The sequence below is a fragment of the Varroa destructor genome, unplaced genomic scaffold, assembly GCF_002443255.2.
Source record: "Varroa destructor unplaced genomic scaffold, Vdes_3.0 BEIS01000006.1, whole genome shotgun sequence".
NCBI classification, from domain to species: domain Eukaryota; kingdom Metazoa; phylum Arthropoda; class Arachnida; order Mesostigmata; family Varroidae; genus Varroa; species Varroa destructor.
In genome coordinates this window covers 1215909-1237831 of record NW_019211459.1, presented here as the reverse complement: position 1 = coordinate 1237831, position 21923 = coordinate 1215909, and the positions used below count along the sequence as shown (strand labels likewise).

At 41.4% G+C, this 21923-nt stretch overlaps 1 protein-coding gene across 1 annotated transcript in view; it reads right to left on the bottom strand.

The window, feature by feature from the left end:
• Positions 1–835: 835 nt before the first annotated feature.
• LOC111252385 (adenylate cyclase type 3-like) overlaps positions 836–21923 on the bottom strand; it is a 169191-nt gene continuing 148103 nt past the window's right edge. Inside the window, exons 3-8 of the mRNA XM_022810190.2 lie at positions 11813–11927; positions 8603–8665; positions 7750–7869; positions 6685–7016; positions 6263–6467; positions 836–5918 (exon numbers count right to left, since the gene is read on the bottom strand). Of these exons, the coding sequence (XP_022665925.1) occupies positions 4653–5918; positions 6263–6467; positions 6685–7016; positions 7750–7869; positions 8603–8665; positions 11813–11927 (2101 nt within the window). The 3' untranslated portion in view covers positions 836–4652. The remainder of the gene's footprint in view (positions 5919–6262; positions 6468–6684; positions 7017–7749; positions 7870–8602; positions 8666–11812; positions 11928–21923) is intronic.

Below are 21923 nucleotides of genomic sequence, written 5' to 3'. Positions count from 1 at the left end.
TTCGGACGAGCATTCGGAAGCATAAGCCTAAGAATTGAGTTAAAATTGTATTGTATGATTTAAGAGTGCCGATCCTACGCGCGCGGATGTTTGCAGCGTCATCTAGACGGATCGTTTTAAAGTTATCGGAAGAAATTATGTTGATACAGGCTAATATTTATATCCTTAACTATTAGAGTAACTGTCGTACAACCTGTTCCTTGTCTGCTGCTTGTCTTACAGACTTCAGACAAGCACTTAACCCTGCCTCATGATACAATCATATTCCATGTTGTCCATACAAAAATAAAAATATGTTCGCTAAGGTTATTTTTATCGACACGATAGTCAATGGCAATAGAGCAAATGCTATTGATAAAGAGATCTGTCGCCTTCTATCTTAATGAATCGGGCCAAAGCTTTTCTAGCCGGCAGCGGTATTACAGTGACTCATAATGATAAAGAACGTGTTTTAAGAGGCGAACACTCGTGGTTTTGCGTACTGCCGAAACATTCAAAGGTTTTTCTCGACTTCAAATAAGTTTTCCCTTCAATTCGGAGCCTGCCGTAACCTAATTATCGAACCGGAACTTTATACGTCAGTGTAGCAGCTGGCCGTTAATTGCTTGATGCCAGCAAAACGGTAGCCGATGACACTGGATGGTTAGTACGCGAAAAATAGCACCGTGACTGCCTACATCGAACAGATCATTGCAGATTTAATTGAATTCAGTAAAATGTCGCAGATGTAGCTGAACCTGAAACGGGCGTTAACTAAATATAACATGGCTTCCACTGAGATAAAGTTTTGGCTCTTTGTTTTTTCAGTGTTCCCAAATGACAACGTTATTACATCTTTAAGGGTTAACATAACAACCAAGTTTATTTGTCTCTTGCTCATTTTTGTCGTCGTGGTGGCGTTGCGTCTCTGTTTTTGCTTAAAGTATTTTACAGGGTATTTACAGGCTGTATGGCGTGACTGAATGCTCTGTTAATTGAACGGTGTAATTGTAACGGCACTAATCATCAATTATTTTTGTTTATATTTTTTTATGACGATTATTGTGAACAAGACTAATTACGTATATGAACAGTCTGTTCATACATGACATAGAGCAAACGTCAAGTCAAGTCTGAATAGGTCTAATTAAGGGAGCTAGACAATTTTCAAGAATTTCGTCCTTGCTTCTTCTCTTGCGAACGAGAAGATGATGCTAACTAATTAATATATGGGTACGGATAACATCGAGTGGCAAATGCGTGTCAAGTTAACTCGTATAGTCTTCATGATAGACAATTGAACCCGCTCTAATTCTCAGCGTGGCTATATCTTGTCGGTGCTTCCCGAAATGTTCCTGACGAAGTGTCTATGCTTGCGTTAAACGGCGATTACGTCAAGCGTCGATAATACGTCTGCTGTTATGTTTGTCGTTATCGCTCCCATGGAGCTCCGATAAAGCAGTGTTGTGCGCCCAATCACACCACGCGAGGTTACGAACGCCTTCGGAAAGGGCCATTTGATGGATGGGCCTCCTAATTGACTTTGGATAGCTATAATTATAATCGATCGTCACAGTAATTATAAATGTTATTCTATCCTCGGTGCTGCGAGTTGTTACCAACAATAGCTGTCTACAGAGATATAGAATCGTTGCTTCCCACTGAAACTACTAGTAGGTCGTCAGTATTCCAATGGCCTAATTGCACTAAAAGACGACATATCGCAGCGTCGAGTATTCCGATAGTCAACGGCTTGTCTAGTGCGTCTGCATCAGTGCGTCATACGTCTACTATCTAAAACGAAGTCATGCGTGAGCCGCAGAGGCGGAAACGACCCCAACACAATCATCACCATCAGTCCCTTCTGGCTTTGTTCAATCCTGTATACGTACCTTTTGCATAAGCTCGAACTTTCCGATCTACCATGTACTATTTTATCTTTTCGCCAATTTATTATAATCGTTATTACGTGGTGATGATCTGCTCGGATACGGCTCGAAGTATTGAGTATTTTTTGGCTATCTTTAAAACTTCCTGTCACTAATAGCAATGTTGAATCATTTTAAGATAATTATTGTTACTACAACGGTATTCGTCTTATTATCATGAATCTTATTTCTGCTCTAGTTTTCTCAATTTCTTTTCTTACGGGAACATTATAAGCGTGCCGTGTGAAAGGGGTGACACTATTGTTCATGGCCTTTTGACATCCGCTTGAACGATACATATGTATTACAACGGTTCCATGGAGAGGCCCTATTTTTCTGCTTACTCAACAGTATTTATGCCGTACCTATGCATGTTATAAATATCGCTGCGTCCATCGGTCGTATGTTTCATATAGGTATATTGTTTTGACGCTATTACGTTCTACACATACCTATGCCCACAGGTCAAGACCCGTTTACAGTGACCATTAGTCGCATTTGGTTGGATTACATATATATCGACCCGGTTTTAGCACTGGGTGCGGACGCTGGGCTCATGTGCCTGTCCAGCTTCGAAATCTTTTCACAGCTATATGTCTACTCTACTGTATCATATGCTTATATATGTACCGTGACTGTGGGTGTATCATTCGTCTATGTTTGCTTCATACGTATCTTCATTGGTACTCATTTGCTTCTTAACATCATTATTATGCCTATCATTTTCATTAGTATCTATCATATTTATCGCTATTGGCAATTCAGCCTCTTGGATTGCTCTCGGAATATGTAATCATGGTCATTTCCTTCAACAATTTCAGTAACGTATTTATAGACAGCTGTGTCCTTATATCTTGTTGTGTCCAGCGGGCGTAATCTCTTGCTGGCGGACGCCTAGACAGGGTTGGACGAACTTGGTAGTATTTAACCTAAATTCCCATTCATCGTGCCACTTCCTAACCGAGTGAGTCAGTTGATACTGTTTCGCTAAATTTATAGACCTCCTGCTCGTTTTAGAAAGAGAAGCATTGCATTTGTGATATCTGTATTCATTTTTTTCGTAATCCTTATTAGATTAGCATTATGCAGTATGTTATCGTTATAATCTTCGTCGTCATTTCTGTTGTTACTCCTGTATAATACAATCACATTCAAGGCTTGTGAGGGAGGACAAAAAGGACACAATATTTCCCCTACTTCAGGAACGTCTGTTTATGTGTGTTCGGGGCCTACTGTTTAGCTTCTTGTGTCATTCTGTTTTTACCGTCGAAATTTTCACGACGATGTTTAATTGTTGTCTCCGAAATAAAGCCCAGACTAGCCTATGAAAAACACCAGTCTACCTATATATCCTTTCAATGACGACGGACATTACGCAACCAACTTCTTTCGCAGTCTAGCCCGTCAAGAGCAAGTAACGATCTGGATATCGTGGAAGTACCACGAAACAAGTCTTTTTTTTTTCTTTTTTACCAAACAGCATAATTTCTTTTCAGCGGCCCATGGGTAAAATGTATCGGATGATCTAATAGCAGCCACAATGGTTCGCCACTTCAGCCTGCCTTTCCACCATCGTTACGACCGTTTAGATTTATTAACGTATCGTTTTTTCGTTATGTTATTGTTATTATATTGTTATGTTGTATTGCGAGCCAATACGGGGAGAACGGCAAGCCATCGGTCATATTGCAACTTCCCAACGAAAATTCGTACTCTGCCCCTTTACCTATATTGTATCTATTTTGTCTCAGCTCGCAAATAGACAAAACTAAACTGAAAATGCCTTCTATTTTAATATTTGCCTAGGTGGATTTTGCGGTTTTCTATTACACTAATGGTAAAACAGGCAGGGGCTCCTCTTAATGCCTACCCTGCATCATTGTAGATGTTAAATTTGGTTTTTTCTTCGTTAAACACTTAGTGACAGGTGCTACCTAAAACAATATTGTCCACGTCGTTTGCAAATTACTATTAATTTGCGGTTGTTTGCATTATGTAAAAGTCTATCAGAGGATAATATGAGCGTCGTCTGTCGGCTAGCAGACGAAAACAAAGAATATTGCCTACTCATTGTGCTTCAGCAACCTAGTTAGGATATATCATGCAAATCTTCGGTTACGTGTTAAATTTAGGGGGAATCGCAGTTCACTTTCTTCAGAGCAATGATTAGACATTAACGCGGCTTGTGCCGTTGACCATGCGGTGGTTGCGTACGATCCCCCCGATTGTTATGCGAAACAGATTGGTTAGCTATTTGAAAATGGCTTAAAGTTAGAAGATTCCCTTACTGTAGAAGCCTCTATACGTGCGGCAACAAAAGATGGCCAACGATTACACTAGCATGCGGATATCAGCATACGGAATGCTGTCTTTACCTTAGAGCGTTAACGCAGAAGTATGTATTCTTCTTACGCCTCATTGACTTGGTATTGAAATTGAAGGTTAGAATACATTTGATCCGTAAACAGAACCTGCGCATTCATTTACAACATCCCATCTTACAGTACTTATTTGAAGATGCAGAATTATTGTATTAGGATAAGTGGAACGATACAAGTTTAAAGAGTTATAACGGTTGAGAGCGGCTTCGACGTCTGCGCGACACGCTGCCCATCGTAGGGGATTCTCATAAAATGGCAATGCTCCGCTCATGTTAGTTGAATATGCGCCATCTGTTATTTTGTTATAGGATTTAATCTGTCTCATGTTATGGGAGCTGGTGAATAGGAAAACTCTGTGATCTCCTTAGCTCTTAGCCGTAGCTTTTGCGCTATTACGCCCTATGAGGTAGTACGTCATAAGCTGGCCTTTGCCTTTGACTGTAACCAGACCTCGCTGCTCAAACTCGAAGCCAAACGTCTCAAGGATCGCCTTTGTTTCTTTGACAACTTGGATATAGCCGGCTTTGCCTGTCGATTCCATACGGGATGCGACGTTGACGGTGTTACCCCATATGTCGAAGTGGGGCTTCCTAGCACCAATGACACCGGCTGTAATCGGCCCTTGGTTAATACCCATCTTAAGAACGAAGTTGTTGAAACTTTCCTTGTTAATTGTATTCAATGTGTCTTTGAGAGCAAGTGCAAACTCGGTGAGGCGGGCTAGGTGTTCCCATCCGGTCTCAGCACCCTCATCCGAGCCGTACAACCCACTGGCCGCCATATATGTCGAACCAATTGTCTTAATTTTGTAGATGCCACGGAAGCGCGGCTGTTCTAGCAGGGCATCGAAATCGCTAATAACCTCATTAAGGAATCGTAGACATTCTAGGCCCTGATTGTTGACATCATCTTCTGTATAAAAATCACTGAAGTTCGGCATTGCTGCAAATAGAACGCCGACGGCTTCATAACTTTTCGAATAGAGTTCCTCATCAGCTTTGCGTGTCCCGAGGAAATGTTTAGCGACGTGAGGCGGTAGGATATTGTAGATTAGCGCTTCGTTTTTTTGTCGCATGTCAGCCACGCGCTGCTTCTGCGTGTCCACCTCACGTCTCCAGAGGAAAAGGCGTCGTGTCGTGTACTCCAGCTGGCGGCAACAGATGACCAAAGAAACACCGACCGCCACCAGATACACGGACAGGAGGCCACCATGTCCAATAGCTATGTCAAAAGCGCCTGTACTGCCCTCATTTGCCTCAGATGTTGTAAAACCCAAACTGTCTGGCGGTACTGTGATTCCACCAGCGGCATTCGACGACATTGAAAGCAGCGCGCTGTTTGAGCCATACGCGCGATTGTCAAATGCCTCGAATGATGCGCTCAGCGAAGTCAGGTTCAGTAGACACTGGGCTAATACAATTGCTGATACAAGCAGCAATTTGACGAGGTAGCTCACGTGTGTGAGGAGGGTAACGGCCGCTAAGCCAGTAATAACCATCTGCGTCGCGTAAGCTGGAAATCGCACTACTGGAGACTGCCATGCGGCTTCTGTTGGCTTAGGGCTGCTGTTTCCGCCCGATGGTGTAGACATGTCCATGTCCGGTGAGTTTGTTTGACAGCCAGCTATTACCTGTAATAGGCAATCGTAACATTAACCCGATTGGATCATGGGTAAATTTAACGCGAGCAGTATCGTTTTTCTCCCATCCACATTGGGTCAAGTTGAAAATAAGAGGTTCCTCTTTCTTTAACATGAAATAACTCTGTTCGTATATAACAAAAATCAACATATTATGACGCATCCACTTTGTTGAATTAAGCTATTGATGTCTATATTACTTTCTGACACTATTACTTAGCTCTGATATAGCGAAAAACAAATGGAAAAAATCTGGTATGTCCGGTACACTGAAACGTGTCTGTACAACTATGTATTCTTTCTTCTGCAAGTCAGTGAAAAGCATTATTACATACTATTGTTGCAACATGTAAAACCGTCCAGAGAAGTACAATGACCAGCACGATGACGAATCGTGCCGACGATTTCGCTCGGACAGCGGATGACATCGCCGTGACGGTCTTCGGCGCCGATTTGACTAAGAGCGGGGTGACGCAGAGACCTGTAAGTACGGTTAGAACGACAAGCCCACCCGCATACAATGTATAGGATACGGGAGAGCTGCGTCATTGGTCACGAATCAAAACAAATTGAAGCCATCATGTTAGTTTATGGACGAACGATTGTCCTATGTATATATAGAGAGAGATGGAGAGAGAGAGAGTAAATAATTCTCGGTTTCGCTATGCAAGTTTGCATACATTCTTATGCGAACGCTATATTTTTCCCACAAACTATGTGAATGTATGTTGTATCTGAGGTGTGATGATGGACTTACTTGTCAAATAAGATGAGGAAGACAATTCCATTGCAAAGTGTTACAAGTGGAAAAGCAGCTAGACTGACGCAATTCGACGAATCGTTGACCGTCGTATATTGGCGCTCGAGATCGGTGTCACGGAACGCCAATGTCAATGGGTGCACTGACCGCGCCAGTTGCGCTCCTGTATCACGCGCTAGAAGCTCGCTTTGAAGGCGAGTTCGATACTCAGCGCCCCCGCCAGTTGACGCCTCCATTGGTACCACGTTTGTACTTACATCGGATTTTGTGGTACCATGATCACCACCTCTGTCCGTCAGCGCTGGATTATCAAGTGTTCCTTCAGGATACTATAACAACCAAAAGCAATGGATTCGTTGGACAAAGTTACGCACGTACTGGGAAGAAGAAAGTAATTGTGTATGGGACTAGATTTTGAATAAACCAACCAATTAATATCGTCATATCTAGTATAAGTAAATAGCAAATGAGACATTTGTGTATTGATATGGATAGTCATATAAAAATGATAATAAATGTGTATGAATAGTATGTAAAACAGTATATATACATATGTGCTGACACTCGCAATCTGTTGCAGACAAAAATGTTAAGAGGCAAATACTTCTTTAGGATCATTCGAAAGTTCTCGGGTGACCAAGTTGTCGAATGTAAACGTCGCAAGCAGGAAAAGATGTTGATTGATAGGCAGTCCCCAACGCTTTTCTTCAGTACAGTTGTTTCTTTCCTCTAAAATCAGCAGGTATATGCTTCTGTAAAGTAACTTGTACGGCGTGAAGTTCCCCCATTGTACTTACCGCAATCCTGGACTCAATAAATAGGCAATACTTATTTGCGATGATAGTTTCCAGTAATTTGCTTTTGGTAACAAAACGTATAAGGATCGTCTCGAGTTGACACTCGCTCTAGGTAGATGCTGTAATTTCCTGCGTTTAGTATGTTGTGTTCCGTGCGTCATTTCTCTTTCATGTATGCTCTACCATTTAGAAGGCGTCATCGTTTATCAGTGCCGTGGCACAGAGAATAACCCCAAGAACCAGTCGCATCCTTCGTGATACTTACCGGTTTAATCACTTTCACGATGAAAAAAGTTTTTATACCGGCCAGACGGATAGCTTCCTCTCGGGAAGCCCCATCCGCATTCGTCACCTCGAATTCATCATGCAGGAACTTGAGAGTTGCCTGTCGAATATAAATAAAAGTACATTGTCAATTGAAGGTCCTGCTACATAGATCACATGTATGCGAAGGCCTGTGGTCATTTGGCAGTTTCTTTCCTTTTAGAAATCCTAACTCGTTGCTACGTTTGAGAATTAAGGTTCTTATTCTCCAACTGCTGCGTTCGTTCAAAAATACGTCGATTCTACCAGGTGACGTCCAGTATAATTCACCTAATTCCCTTGGCAGTGGAACGATACCGGGAGTGCGTGAACTTAAAAATCCGTGATAAAAATCACGGTCCACATGCGGGCCGGCACGCGCGCACGATCTCTTTCACGCTCAAAGCAGTGCTTAGTGGCAGCAGCGGGTGTAAAGCCTTTTTAACACATTTACGTACGTAAGTAATTATAAGTAGTGTAAATTTTTGTAGAACCATTTGGCAGTACACGAGTAACTGCCAAAGAACGATTTGAATGATAGGTACGTGGCTGTGCGTGGCCAAAGTTACGGCTTTTTAGTAAATATTAATAACGAATATTCAATGGGAAGTTGGATTTTAGGACATACAAGATGACGTTTAGTTTTAAATAAAGCTCAAAATCGATATGCGTTCAAAAAAAAATAAAGCATTCAGCTTTTATGAATATCCAAAATTAATTAAAATAAGTGACCTTGTTAAGAAGTGGCGATAAGTGCTTTTCTCGTCAGAAAAAACATGGTTCTATGACTTCTAACGCTTTATTTATTTACTTACCTCGGAAATGTGAACCCGCCCCGGTAAACCGCCCGATTCCATTTTATTAGCCAGTACGACGTCCTGGAATGAAAAGCGACACCTTTTGGTGAAACGGTCCTGCTAAACATCCTGCTAGTATCAATTATTATAGTCAATTGCTTGTTTGAACGCATTTCACACATTGATTTACAAACAAGCTATCAACTCAGTAATCTTTTTCAGTGAACAACTCAGTTATTTTTTTTAAGATGTTTTTAAGGCTAACGCATTTCCTTGCATTGTTTGCTGCTAGCCTGGATATTATATTTCCAAGTTATAAGGCTCACGAATACCAAACACGAACGGGTTGCTTATAAATCTCTTGTTTATAATTTCTTGTAGATATGGTCATCGAAGCTAGGTTACTATTGAAAGCCCAACCTGCGTAGATTTTATTAGGATAGAGCAACAAAGCTCAAAGAGGAGTACTGGTGCTATTTCAACCCTGCGCATGAGTCCCCAATATAAAAATTTCTCCAATAAAAAATAGGTTCAGCTGCGATTAATCTATCGCGAAGCTCTAAGCCATGGGCTCATCAGATTAGACGGAAAAATATATTACCGGCAAGATATCATAACTCCGATGCTCTCACCAGCAGAGATTATCAAGAGAGAAATAAGCATCTGGCAATAGGACGTAACAGTTGAAGATTGTACGTATACAGTGGGTATTACACAAAGCGGCCAGTTACGGAAATAGGCGCCAGGTCTTTTCTTGGCCGAGCCTCCCGTGGCAGGACTGCCTTATAGCTTCCTACTCTCCCAGAGCACTCGGTGGCATGAGGTGTGCGCTCGTCCTCGTAGCCACGCATGCCCCTCCCGCTTGGTATGGGCAGCATTTTTCCACTTCTCGTTTATCGCGCCAGTTCGAAAAACATGAGAATCGACCAGGGTCCCATTAAATTGAAGATTGCATTTGTCTACCATTTGGCCTTGAACCATCGAGCGTTCCAGGCAAAAGTGCCCTAACTTGATAGTTAAAAATTACCTGAGAACCAAGACAGAGTCAACATCTTTTAGCCTCGTCGAACTACAACACGGTACGGCAAAATGATACGAGCTGGGATACATTTCGCGTACGGTTATAACTATTTGTTTTGTCTAAGAGTTAATAGGAGCTAAAGATGTATCCGTTTTTTGGAACTCGCATTCCGGATCGTGGCTGAACAAGGTGTGGTATTTACGCACCCCACTCTCGTGTAGTAAGTGTCAATGAATTATGATAACAATAGTTATGACTACAACCATTATCAATGTTATTATCGTTGCATTATATTTCATGCTATAATATATGTCTCTATAGTAATTCCACAATAATGGATAAGCTGTTCCTTTCTGTCCTTGAACTAATGCCATGTGTGTAACTTTTTGATGGCGAAGTAAGGCGACCCCTATTCGGAATAGCAACCCTGCAAGCTATATAACACGTACCCACTTTGGGGCCCAAGGGAGAAATGGATCGTGTGTAACAAACCTAGTAAACTGCTATCAGACAATGGGTCAGGGATTTCGGCCCTATAAGCTCCGTCGGGTCCGGAACGGTGACTCCAACTTACCCCTTGAAAGTCGGTGGCTTTCATCACATATTTTATGAGTGCTCACCCAATCACTTACATCCATTTTTTTCGCACTTTGCCGCAGCCACCACCTTTGCTCTCGATATAAACTTTGCTAAGGAACAAAAGGTATATTTTCATCTTTGACTGGTTTGCTGCAGGCCTCGTACGCTGTCCTCGGAGAACTGGCCATGATTTAAGTCCCCCTTTCTCTGGCAAGCCTCTCTCTACGACTATTCTACTAATAATAAAAACGCTTGGATAGAGCTATTCGTTCGCGTATGCATACAATTCCAAAAGTGTGTCTGTTTAATAGCAGTAGTATTAGGCAGTTCAGGAGACTCGAAAACTGGAAGCTATGAAACATTCTAGGCACTTTAGGTTTGGCCAAGGGTCAAAAACCGATAACACTGGTCGACGTTTGGATTAAGTTAATTGCTAAAGTAGACACAAGAGGACACAAGGAAAGCAACTCATTAATTCGGCCTGTACGCGAAAACAGCAATAGGTTTATTAGGGTGGAGAAGATAGTGAATTTTTGTAGTGACTATCGCTGAATACGAATATGGAAGTAGACCTTGACATTGTTGTAACTGTTTTCTATTATTTTAAGTTAAAGAGACCATTAATAATAATTTAGCGTTTTCGCCATGACATGTAATGTTTCTGTGAAAACTATGTGATCACTTGATACCCTTGAAGATAAGTCTTTCTGTATGTCTTTTGTTGGAATTGTAAGTAGGAACTTGATTGTTTCGTAAGAGTAATTACAAGCGAAACGAATCAACAGTGATAAGTTCTGCGATTTAGCGTATTCACTCGCTCCAGCTGCTTTAAATCGTGCGTACAGCTAGAAGTCATTTGAGAGGATAGCGAAACTTTAAGTATGGAGATGCGGTTCTAATACATTAGCACTGCCTGACCCCTTTGCTTGAAAAATATCGATGATGATAATGATTTCGTGGATGTATGCACAGCAGACGTAAGACAGGATGCAGAGGAACGAGGATGCGTTTGTGTCAGTCCACTCGCATGGAAAAAGAGGGAGGCGCAGGAACTTCTCCGACCGTCTGATGAATCGCCGCTTTCCAGGCGATTTTCACACCGTGCTTGACAAGGAGAGTTTTTTACCATCGGCCAAATACAAATAGGTGGGTAGCCCTAGCAGTGAGGTTTCTGATGAATGTTGCGTCCCAGGTGAACCACTTCTACGTTATGACATAATCTATAAATTTATATATACGATAGCTATTAGCAGGTGGTGCGAAGCACATTGGATATTATATGTACGTCAAAAGAGTACGTGAGGAAGGGACACAAACCATTCATCTACGCGACAAAACAAATTGCACGGTTTAGCCTTCAATACCAGCCAAACTACATCAGAACAACGTTTTCATATGGAGCATCCTTTAATAACGACCTCTAGCTGGATGGAACATTTTTACACCTCGAGTACACGTTTCCATTATTTATATTGTACATATATATATATATATATATATATAATGGAGACAAAAATTTACCGTACTGATATAGTACTGAGAAAATATACTAGTAATGGGTATATTTGACTTAGGCTTTAAAGGAGCACACGGATTATGGAAACAGTGGTAGTAGTTCATTGATTTACCTTTGAGTAGACGTCAAACTGCCATTGACGCTGGCCGAGCACTCCAGCAAGGATGGCACCTGTGTGAATTCCGACACGCATATCCACACCGGATTTTGTCTGCTCACGAACTGATCTGAAATGTAAGAAAGCAGAGACGTCTGGTATGTCTAACTACAATGTCTACAGAGCTAAAGAAATAGATACTGAATAGATCTCGACATCTGTCTCAACAATTGTCTCACTGTCTCAAACATCAAGGCTCAGAAAACAAATACAAATATTTTTCTGTCACTGAGCCATGCAAGACCCTCTAAGTCTCCTTTTTACGTACTTATAGGCCCGAAGCTGTGTACTTCGAATATACCCCCTAACGATCTAGATGGTACTTCACATTTCTCCAGATTTTGGAAAATGTTATAATTTATGTTGTAATCCACATTTGTAATTATTTAAGAAATGCTTTCAGCTACAGATGTTGAATATAATAATGATTATTTTATTCTATATAGTAGTAAAACATTTAACGGTCAGCTAATACGAAAACCTGAATTCTAAATATTCGTGGCCCTACTGAACGGCGACTAGGTCAGGTGGCTAGAAGAAGAACAAACTTCTTCTGTTTTATTATTTTGCTCGTGAGCACGAGTTTGTGCCACAGAAGATTTATTATCTCATACTAAGAATACTGATGTAGATGATAAGGTGTATACGTACCACAGACTCCTTTCCACATTTGTCGACCTATAGCACACAAGTAACTCTCGCTACGCTATTGGAACTCAAGCACGCTGTTACGGTATACTTCGTCTTATCATTAGCCTGCACCAGGTGTCCTTCTAGCTGCCTCAAATACTTTCTCCGGTAAACGAAGCTCAGCAATGATTCCGCTTCAACAAACTATAATGGCCATTAAATTCAAAATTTTATCTTTTCCACTACATCGACTGAGCATTGCTCAGTCGATCAATGTGCTGTGCGACCAAATCAGACGTTCTATTCTGTTCCATATGCCGCGGCAGAGCTCTTCTAGACGAGCACTCACAGTCGGATCTCTCGTCTTGAATCGGAAAACGTTGATGGCGTACATCTTTATGCGAGTTGTGTAACCAATTATAAGGCAGCCCAGCCAAGTAAATTAATCGCGCACTTCTGTTGCGAGGCGATTATACGACCGCCGTACCTATAGTGCTTACTTTTCTTCGCGTCTCGGCTGGTAATATTATTAAAGCGTATTTGCAGCGAATCGCCCACGCCTTGTGCGTATGTCGTTTCCGGATATGCCAACCGTTGGCAGCCGTTTGCAGTCGCCGTACAGGCACGTTGTTTTCGTAGGGACTAAATTAGCTGACTTACCAACGGGCGCGACTACTTATTATGCTCTAAATGCAGCTTTGCCAATACTTTGTAAGGTACAGCCAACTGGGAAGCAGCGCTAAACGTCGGACGCTAATGGGTGTCTGACGCATAAAAGCGCCACATGGAAACTAACTGAGGCCGAAGCTGAACTGGAGCAGAACGCTGCCCCTTCCTCCCGTATTCCCATCATTGAACTACACACAGGAAGGGTCACGTCGGCAAATCCTAAATTTAAAATGCTAGCATAATAACTCACTCAAGCTTCAAATGATGCGGCTGTGAGAACGGAAACGCAGGTATAAGAACGAGTATTAACGGAAGTTCGATTAAACTTGTAGAATTGATGACCGCCTCTGTCTTTAAACAGATTCGGTATGTCAATGAGCGTTGTATTCTAACAAGTTGCAAGGCCTATAAATGTGTACGGACATAAAGCTTTTCCACAACAACTCCACTAAATTATAAAATTCCTGCTTGGGGACGAGCTGCTTCGTTTGATCGCGATTTCAAATGCACTTTTGCCTAAAAGTGTTTCTGGGTGCGTTTTCATGTTGTTCGTTGTGTGTCATTTTATCATAAGGTCGAAAATGCATTTTCTTCTTTTCTCCAACCTATAATTCTCTATGAATTCTCTACGAATTTTCTACGGGTATATGTACCGCAGAAAGTGCTCGAGTTGTATCGGGTTCTGTTGTGGAAGGTTCGATCACTTGTGCTTAGGAAACAAGGAAGAGTGGGAAAGGAGCGAGAGGGGGGGGGGGAGGCGGCTTTTCAAATCTTTAAGCCACCTCTTTAATCAGGATGTTCTTTCACCATTAAGATTAAGTCTCACGTTTTTTATGTCTAATATAACATTAAGACAGATAGGAGGATGTTCGGCGCGGCAGAATGAAGGTTGACATAGGAAGGTTGAGTGACCTATTCGAACTTTTAAACAGTATGATCGTTTATCGCTGTTCGGTTTTGATCGTATTCCGAAAGTTGTGCTTCTATTACTTTTACTCAAAACATAGTTTTAGTTCAAAGCTGGCCAAACTTTTTGTGCTTCAATAGAAGCGAAAAACGCTACCATTTCGCCGACATATAGGTTTGCCAATACTGGTAACGCCTAGGTCTATTAACTATGTGCGTTAACGCAGTATTGTCGCCTCCCCCTTTTATCTCGATGTCTTCCTTCCTTAGGAAGTCCGTTTAAAAATATTTTACCTCAAATACTTTTCGAGGTTTCAGTTTGTTTAGGTGATTGTTTGGGAAACCAACCATCAGGTATAACACTATGTCATTATGACTTTGCAGTGAACATTCAACAAGCTCTAGGCGGCTGCAATAAATGCTATGCCTGGCATTATGGCGCGTATGTTCGTTTACCCCTTCGGTAATAGACGGCCCAGGAGCTCTCTTCGTCTGCTCTGCTGTTCGGGGACTGTTTTTCAAGGAAAACCTTACGTACGTCTTAGAAAATGGTAGATTTAGGAAGAAGCCAGAGTAGGTTCGGAGGCGTCGCCACCTATGGCTGCTGATACGGCTGGTGCAATTGCTAATTATCGCTTATTTGATCGATACGTTTTTCATGTCGTTTGACGGAGGCAGAACAATTTCTCTAGGAGCTATGAAAATAATAAAACTTCGGATATTCGTTCTGGCCCCTAACAACGCAGAGTCGTTTGCTGAATCCACACCAGCTAATAGTAATAATTGCAGTAGGAAAAGGAAGAACTAGAAAAAAAGACGTCTCTTAGGGTAGCTTTGCAGTAGCGACACGGCTGGCGTAGCTAATCGAGAAGAAAAGTCGCGTTCGTGGTGACGACTGTAACAGAACTAGGACCTAATGCAGAAACGATTGAACAAGTTCGTGCGCTTATTGTATCGCCGCTAGGCCTTGAGCAGTCAGCGGGTCAAGCTCATGAAAAAGGGCTCAGATCAGTCGGCCGACCACAACGACGGGGATGCCTCTTGCAGATGGCGGAGGAATGAACTCTTTTTCCTGCGGCAGGCTCCGATTTCCTGTGTCTTGCTCTTTCTGGTTGTTCGTACCTTTCCTTTTTGTCCCCCTAACAGATTAAGAATTGTCTGGCTTTCAAAAGGAAAACGTACAAAATACTGCTTGTAAATGACATGAGTATATATGATGCTGAAAATGCTCGAAAGCAAAAGTTTATTACTTACTAACGTATTTTTTGATTGAATCTAAAACACATTTACAAAAAGGGGGGCGTGTGGCACACAAAAGCAGCATTCTGTGACATTGACTACAAATCATTCGTTAAGGAGAAAAGCAGCTGCGCTGCGTCCACGAAATCACCCGCACATCTGCCACGCTCAATGGCTTTAGGAGCCACGGTAGTTCTGCCACAAAGATTAATGGCTGTAAAGTCAAAATAGTGGGTTGTAAGATCTGCCTCGTGGAGTGAAAAAGAAGGAAAGCGAGCATTTTGCTTTTCAACCAGCGATACGATGGGAGACAAATTAATGTAAACGTGCCCTACAGGTGCCTCCAACGTGTTCGTGCGCATTTTCTAAACACAAGCATAAATTTGTGTTTCATGAGACGTAGTTTCCAGATCCCAAAACAACGTAAAAGTTTTGATTAGACAACGGTATTGTATAAACGAATATAGACTCCTTTTTTTTTTGCTAGAAAATATCTAAAAATTATGTTTACAAGTACTGCACGTAATTGCATTAGTTGAGATTTGTATTTACTGAAGCCTAGTATACGCGAAGGTCCCGAGAACAGGATACCGTACGGAGAATCACATGACCAATTCTTTAATCAAGATTAAACGCTTCCCTCTGCGATGCTGTACATTTTTTATTAGAAAACTGCATTAACGTACCATGCTATCAACTGCTCTTTAAAGGATGCGAGGTATAGCTTTGAGATCAGTAGAGTTTTAAGTCATATCCATATTCGTAACATTTGAGTTTAGATAGGATATATTTATTCATATCAAGTATAAAAACTCCGTATGGTAGAGAGGAAATATAACTTCCTCGAGAAGGATCGCGAGGGCGAGTGGCGGGAAATTCAAAATCTTTTCAATTTTCACACGAAATTTAAACCATTGTTAACCATTTAGGTGGTTACCCAAGTAAGTCATCTTCCCACGTAGGGTCCCATAATTTGCTTCACCAAAAGCACTCTTTTGATCAAAATAAACGCAGTGGCATAGTTTGCAACGGTTTACACATTCGATTAGCTTCCGCACTTTTTTCTCTGTTCCTGTGGCAATATATTATTATTATGTTATGTATTTTTCGTCATTGGTCATTACTTTCTTTAATTTTTCGACCAAACGATGTCAGTTCTCTCGACAGGAGGTAGCGGCTTTCATATGAAAAAAGTTTTCCAACCATGTCTTGTTAAACTGCCCAATGAACGGAAAAGTGAGAAACCGTCGGTGCAAGGCCCGGAAAATATGTAGTGCGCAGCAAAACCTTCTGTTCAAAGTTCAGGCGGCAGCGTGGACAATTTTTGCCACGTGTGACTTTGCGTTGTCATAGAGTAGGATGACCCGGCCTCATTGATCAGGTCTTTTGTATTAAATAGCATGGTTGACTCAATGTAGCTAAACCAAATGAATGTGTCAACCAATTAATTGTCTGGTTCGCAAGAAGCGATTCCTAGTGAATTAGGCCTCTGCATTTCCATCAAATATAAAGCAAAATAATTTTTCCAAATGAAAATTTAATTGGACACTAAGTCTTAGCTTCTCTCCTGAAGCGACTCATTCTAATCTTCTGTTTATGTTAACCTGCAGATACCACTTCTCATCACCGGTAGCAGTTCCCTACAGAAATCGATTATTGTGGCCGCGGGAGGCCTAATATGATACGAGATACTGAGATTCCGCGCTAAGCCGTAACTGCTTATTGGATTCAGAGAGTTCACAAGGTACATAAGTTCCAAGTTTTTAAAAAGAAACACAAGGGATTTGAGGTGGTTGATGACGGTTATGTGGCTGCAGCCTACCTTACCGGCCGATTCCCAACTTGTTTGTCGGCCGTTTTCATTCAAAGGCATCTTCAGATAGGTGGTCCTTATAAAACTTAGATGACCGGCCAAAGCAAGGGCATCCTTTGAGTCTCGGGGACCGTTTTCAAATGGGGCAAACCATCTTTGAGCAGTCTTTTTAGTTATAGCAAACGTACCCATCGGACTGTTACGGCAGCGCTTTGTCCTCGACCTGTCGTAAAGTATAGAGAGTATCGAAGGTGCACTTCCCTCCTCCTGGATCAACCATTTTAGAGAAGTTCATTTGAGTTAAAATGCCCCCATGAAGTAGTGCCACAGTTATAACCCGCTGATAGAGCAGGTAGAGGGCTTTCGAACTGTCGGCGCTGTACAACAAGTGAGAGAAAATGTGCAAACAATTTTTTGAGACACGGGGACTTCCTGTCCAATCTTATATATAGTCCAATCCCGGGCCATTTGCGATAGATATGTGCGAATTAAAAACTAAGCAACCATGTTGGGGGCGGCGGGACTAAATAGCTAATTTTCCAAATGAAAAGCCTATATTTGGCGCCTTGTTGATTTTATAATGTGGCACTGTGACAGTCAGCTGGAGAACACTGGGCTGTAGTTCTCTGTTCTTGTTGTACAATTTTTTTTTGGTTCAAATGTGACGGTTTTATGTGGGGAAAGGGTCTGAGACAAGACAAACATTAGAAAAACCAGTGAGAACAAAGCTTGAAACTTCAGCAAAATTTATTTAAAATATAGGCTGAAAGTTATCGAGTATAAAATATGTCCTCTTGTCCCAATGTAAAACAGTAAGCTATATATATGAGTTTTGAAGATGTCAATTGGTATGTCCAGAACCTGTAACTGTTTACGACTGCCAAAATTGTTGATGTTGACAAACGATTTAGAGAGGATCAACGAACGGACTGTAGAAAGAGATGGAATCTTAAGTTACTTTGTCAATGGCGCAGGTGTACGCAGCAGAAGATGATAGTGACAACAATGAGAGTAACGGACGGAAATTACGCAGCGAAAGGACCCAGTGAAGTGAAGCTTAAATTTCGTCAAAATTTTAAGCCTAAAGAGGGCATTGTGAGCTTTGTGGAATAGGACAACGCAACGACATGGAAAAGAATCAATAAACAAGCGATGTAATTTGGAATATTTTGATTAAAAAAGCGGAATCTCTCACGGAAAAAGCGTGTTTTTAGGAAAACCTCATTTAAGTAAATTTTGTTCAGAATCTATTTGAGCCGATGGAATCGGCACCCTTCAGTACTACACGAAACAATATAGTCCTATGATCCATGTCAGTTAGAGGCGTAACACTGTAATAGATTAATGTGTTTAAATTGGGGATGCCGAAACATTGTTCGGTAAAAAGATAATCGGTTTAGTATAATCACCTTTGATACAGACCTTATGAGAATTCTAAAGATAACTAGAATACTAATCTATAGAAATAACATATAACTATTTAATTATTAAGTGCTACTTGATTTTGATCCTTAGAGTTGAAACAAAGGCCACAAAAAGATGGTAATTCCAGAATTTTGAGGGACGAAAAATGTTGCGAAAAAAAAATAGCGTATAACTTATATTAATGCTATATGTTGACTAAACGAGGCAAATTCTGGTTTAATACTATTAGTGCTCTGTTCCCTTTCGTTCTGCCCCTCCAAGGCAAATGTCCTTGAGAATTAGCTGTGTCGGCAAATGAAACGAGCCGATCGATGACAACGGCCGCTGCATCTCTATATAAGCGGTTTTCTACTTGTACAATGGTGACCAGAATGTAACGTGATAAGGACGATCATATGGCACGCAGAAGCAAAAGAAGAATACATGTTTAAAGATAGTTAATATCTTCAGTACAGACCAGAGCAGATATCAAAAACAGACGTGCACACCCGTACGCATATGGCGTGGTCTGAACACCGGTGATTCTAAGGCGTAGTATTTTCAGGTCGTTCGACTTCTTCTGCCACAGTAACCTTTGTGTAGTTGGCCGTTGTACTTAAACTACACTGATACCTCAAGTCGTCTATTGGTACCTACTTGTAATGTTCGCACACGTGTTTTACATATGTACCATTCGCGAGAAAAACCTTATATAAACACATGTAACTAACATTTATTGTATTTATATCAGATCATTACAGAATCATATTTTACAGAAAATCTTGTAGCTACATTGAGGACCAATTTAACTGACAGTTTAGAAGCGTATAGTGACCTTATGGATACGATGGAAGAAAGACAACCATGAGAAACATACGCCTCACGTTTTCCATGAATTCTTTAACCCATAGGATTGAATTCTGCCTATACACACCAGATAGATGATTTCGATCAAGGGGTTAGCCGGGGAAACATTTAGATAGGTAAAATCATTATAGCATCGTATGGTCTGGTCTGGTCTGGTCTCATTCGAGTCTTCGAACGCGTTGACACCCTGAAGCAGGTCAGAACTGTCGTCGTGCAGCCCACATATAGAGAAATAGTACAGACTTTCTATCAACACGTTAGCGGAGGGAAATTGTCTGTGTCTTACGGGAAGGTGCTGGGGGTGCTGTAGGGTGTTTCACAACTATGATATATCGCGTAACATAGCGTTGCAAATGGCACTACCTATTCGCAGTGGACTGGCTTATGGATCTCGCCTAGGCTGTAGGGTAGGTTCACGTGCAACGATGCTCACACGCTTCTGTGAGAAGTCATCGCCGTCTCTTTGTTCTGTTATTGTATTTACACGTGTCCATCGCTCAGCTGTACTTAGGTAACAATTTGCGCAAACGTGTAGCGTCACACGCTACCGCGGTGGCGGCAGGGAATGTTGCTGCCTGCGAGTTTGTGTTCATATCGCATACCATAACCGCAATGAATAGTGAGACTGAAGTTGTGATCTGCACGCAATTTGCTTTCTATGCACGCCGCCTTCTACACTAACTGCACTAATTTACTAATGTGCCTTGAATACACTAGTATCTAGGCTTTTTTGATGAAATTGTCACCTGGGGAATGGTTTTCGTGAAACCCACGTATTTCAACGTCATATGGGGAATTCACGTTTCAAAACTGAATTTATTTTAAAGCAGGGGAATCAAGTTATCAGAAGTTATCGAATCATGCCGAAACGCAACTGTAACTGTGTTGCACTAGGTATCGCATGCAGTCGCGGCATCTTGTTCGTATGCTTCTTTTTCTATATTATCTCTTCGCATACGTTTCGCATGCTGCATTGTTATTTCAGTGTATGTATGTATAAGTTTAAAAATTGCTTCAGCATACTTTATTCGCTGTAATGATGATCTTATGAGCTAACTTTCTGGCCTGGCGTTTATGATCATTGATATCGTTAGTTCGTATACACCATTTCGTACATGCTACGACTTGCGCGACACACATCAAGTTGTTAGAAAAGTTACTTGCTCAGTTTTTTTCAGCTCTCTTTTAGCTCTCTGTCAGTCTATTGGAACTCAATGTAGGTACATATAAGTAAAGTGAGAACTGAATACAGTGGCACTATTCAGTCAGAAGTAAGGAAGTTTCTCTGGGGTGCTTTACCCTGGCGTCTACATGAGGTTGTATCGGTTTGGCATCCGCGAGCAGATGGTACAACTCATTTAATCGCTGCGTGAACTGACCAGGAGCACCAGAGTCAGTTGTAAAAGCTAAATAGTTTTCTCTAAATAAGTGTTACTCTAACCCTTTTTTCCTTGACTAAACAATGTAGCCATTCCTATAAACGACGTTGACAATATACGCTCTTCGAGACTGTAAAATAGAACATACCCGTGGACGTAATAGGCAATTGATTTAATGGAGTCGATCCTATTCTCATAGGTCTGCATTCGGTCTTCCGCATCTGTTTGTCTTAGCGAGATTATGTAAACGACGCTTAGAAGATGGTGAAACAACATATTGCACCCCAATCGATGGGGCTGCCATCCGTTAGATGGAAGTCGTGGCAAGTAATAGATATATAGGAATAAATATAAACAATTATATTTTCTATTTATCTATATAGATAGAAATAAATAGTTTATTATATATAGCAGCAGCAGCGACACAATTATTTCTCGAAGAGAATCCCTTGTCAGTTTTTCGATACTAGTGCTTTAACTGGTAAGTTACCAGCGACTAGAAAAGCTTTTCGATACCACTACTACCGTTGCATCCGAAATCGAAGTAAAATGACTTTTATGACTAATTCGACAACTTAAATAATTGAAAAACTATAGCTCCCGTCTGATGGAAGGTATCAGTGCACCTACTCTAGCAGGAAGAACGTGTTAGTCTTTGTGCAAGTCTTAGTACCAAGCTTTCGAATGAGATCGATTTGGGCAAGTTGTAGATTGTATAAAACGCACCGGCGATATACTTATATCTACGGATATTGATATAGATGTTGACAATAAGGTCGCGGGTGACGAAACAACGGTGCGTTCAAGTGAATATTGTCAACGGGGTCCTTGGCCGCCGCTAACCGACCGTCTTGTGCCGATCAGACAACCGTCTAAGAAATGCTCATCCTTAACAGCAGTGGTCACTGTCGCTAGAGCTGGAAACAGCGGTGGCGCAGAGAATAATAAGCACATATATGGCGGGTTGGTATCGAGTCCTGGTTAATTCGTTCCTACTAATTGATTCTCACGAATCCTATGTTAATAACTACTAGCTGCGCAATGGTAAAAACTGGCCTACATTCATAAAGAAGGATTTGGCAGGATTTTCTGGTTTGTCGCGTTGACTGGAGGCAGGTACCTCGATCCCAGCACTCACTGGCTGACGCGTGTCGATACT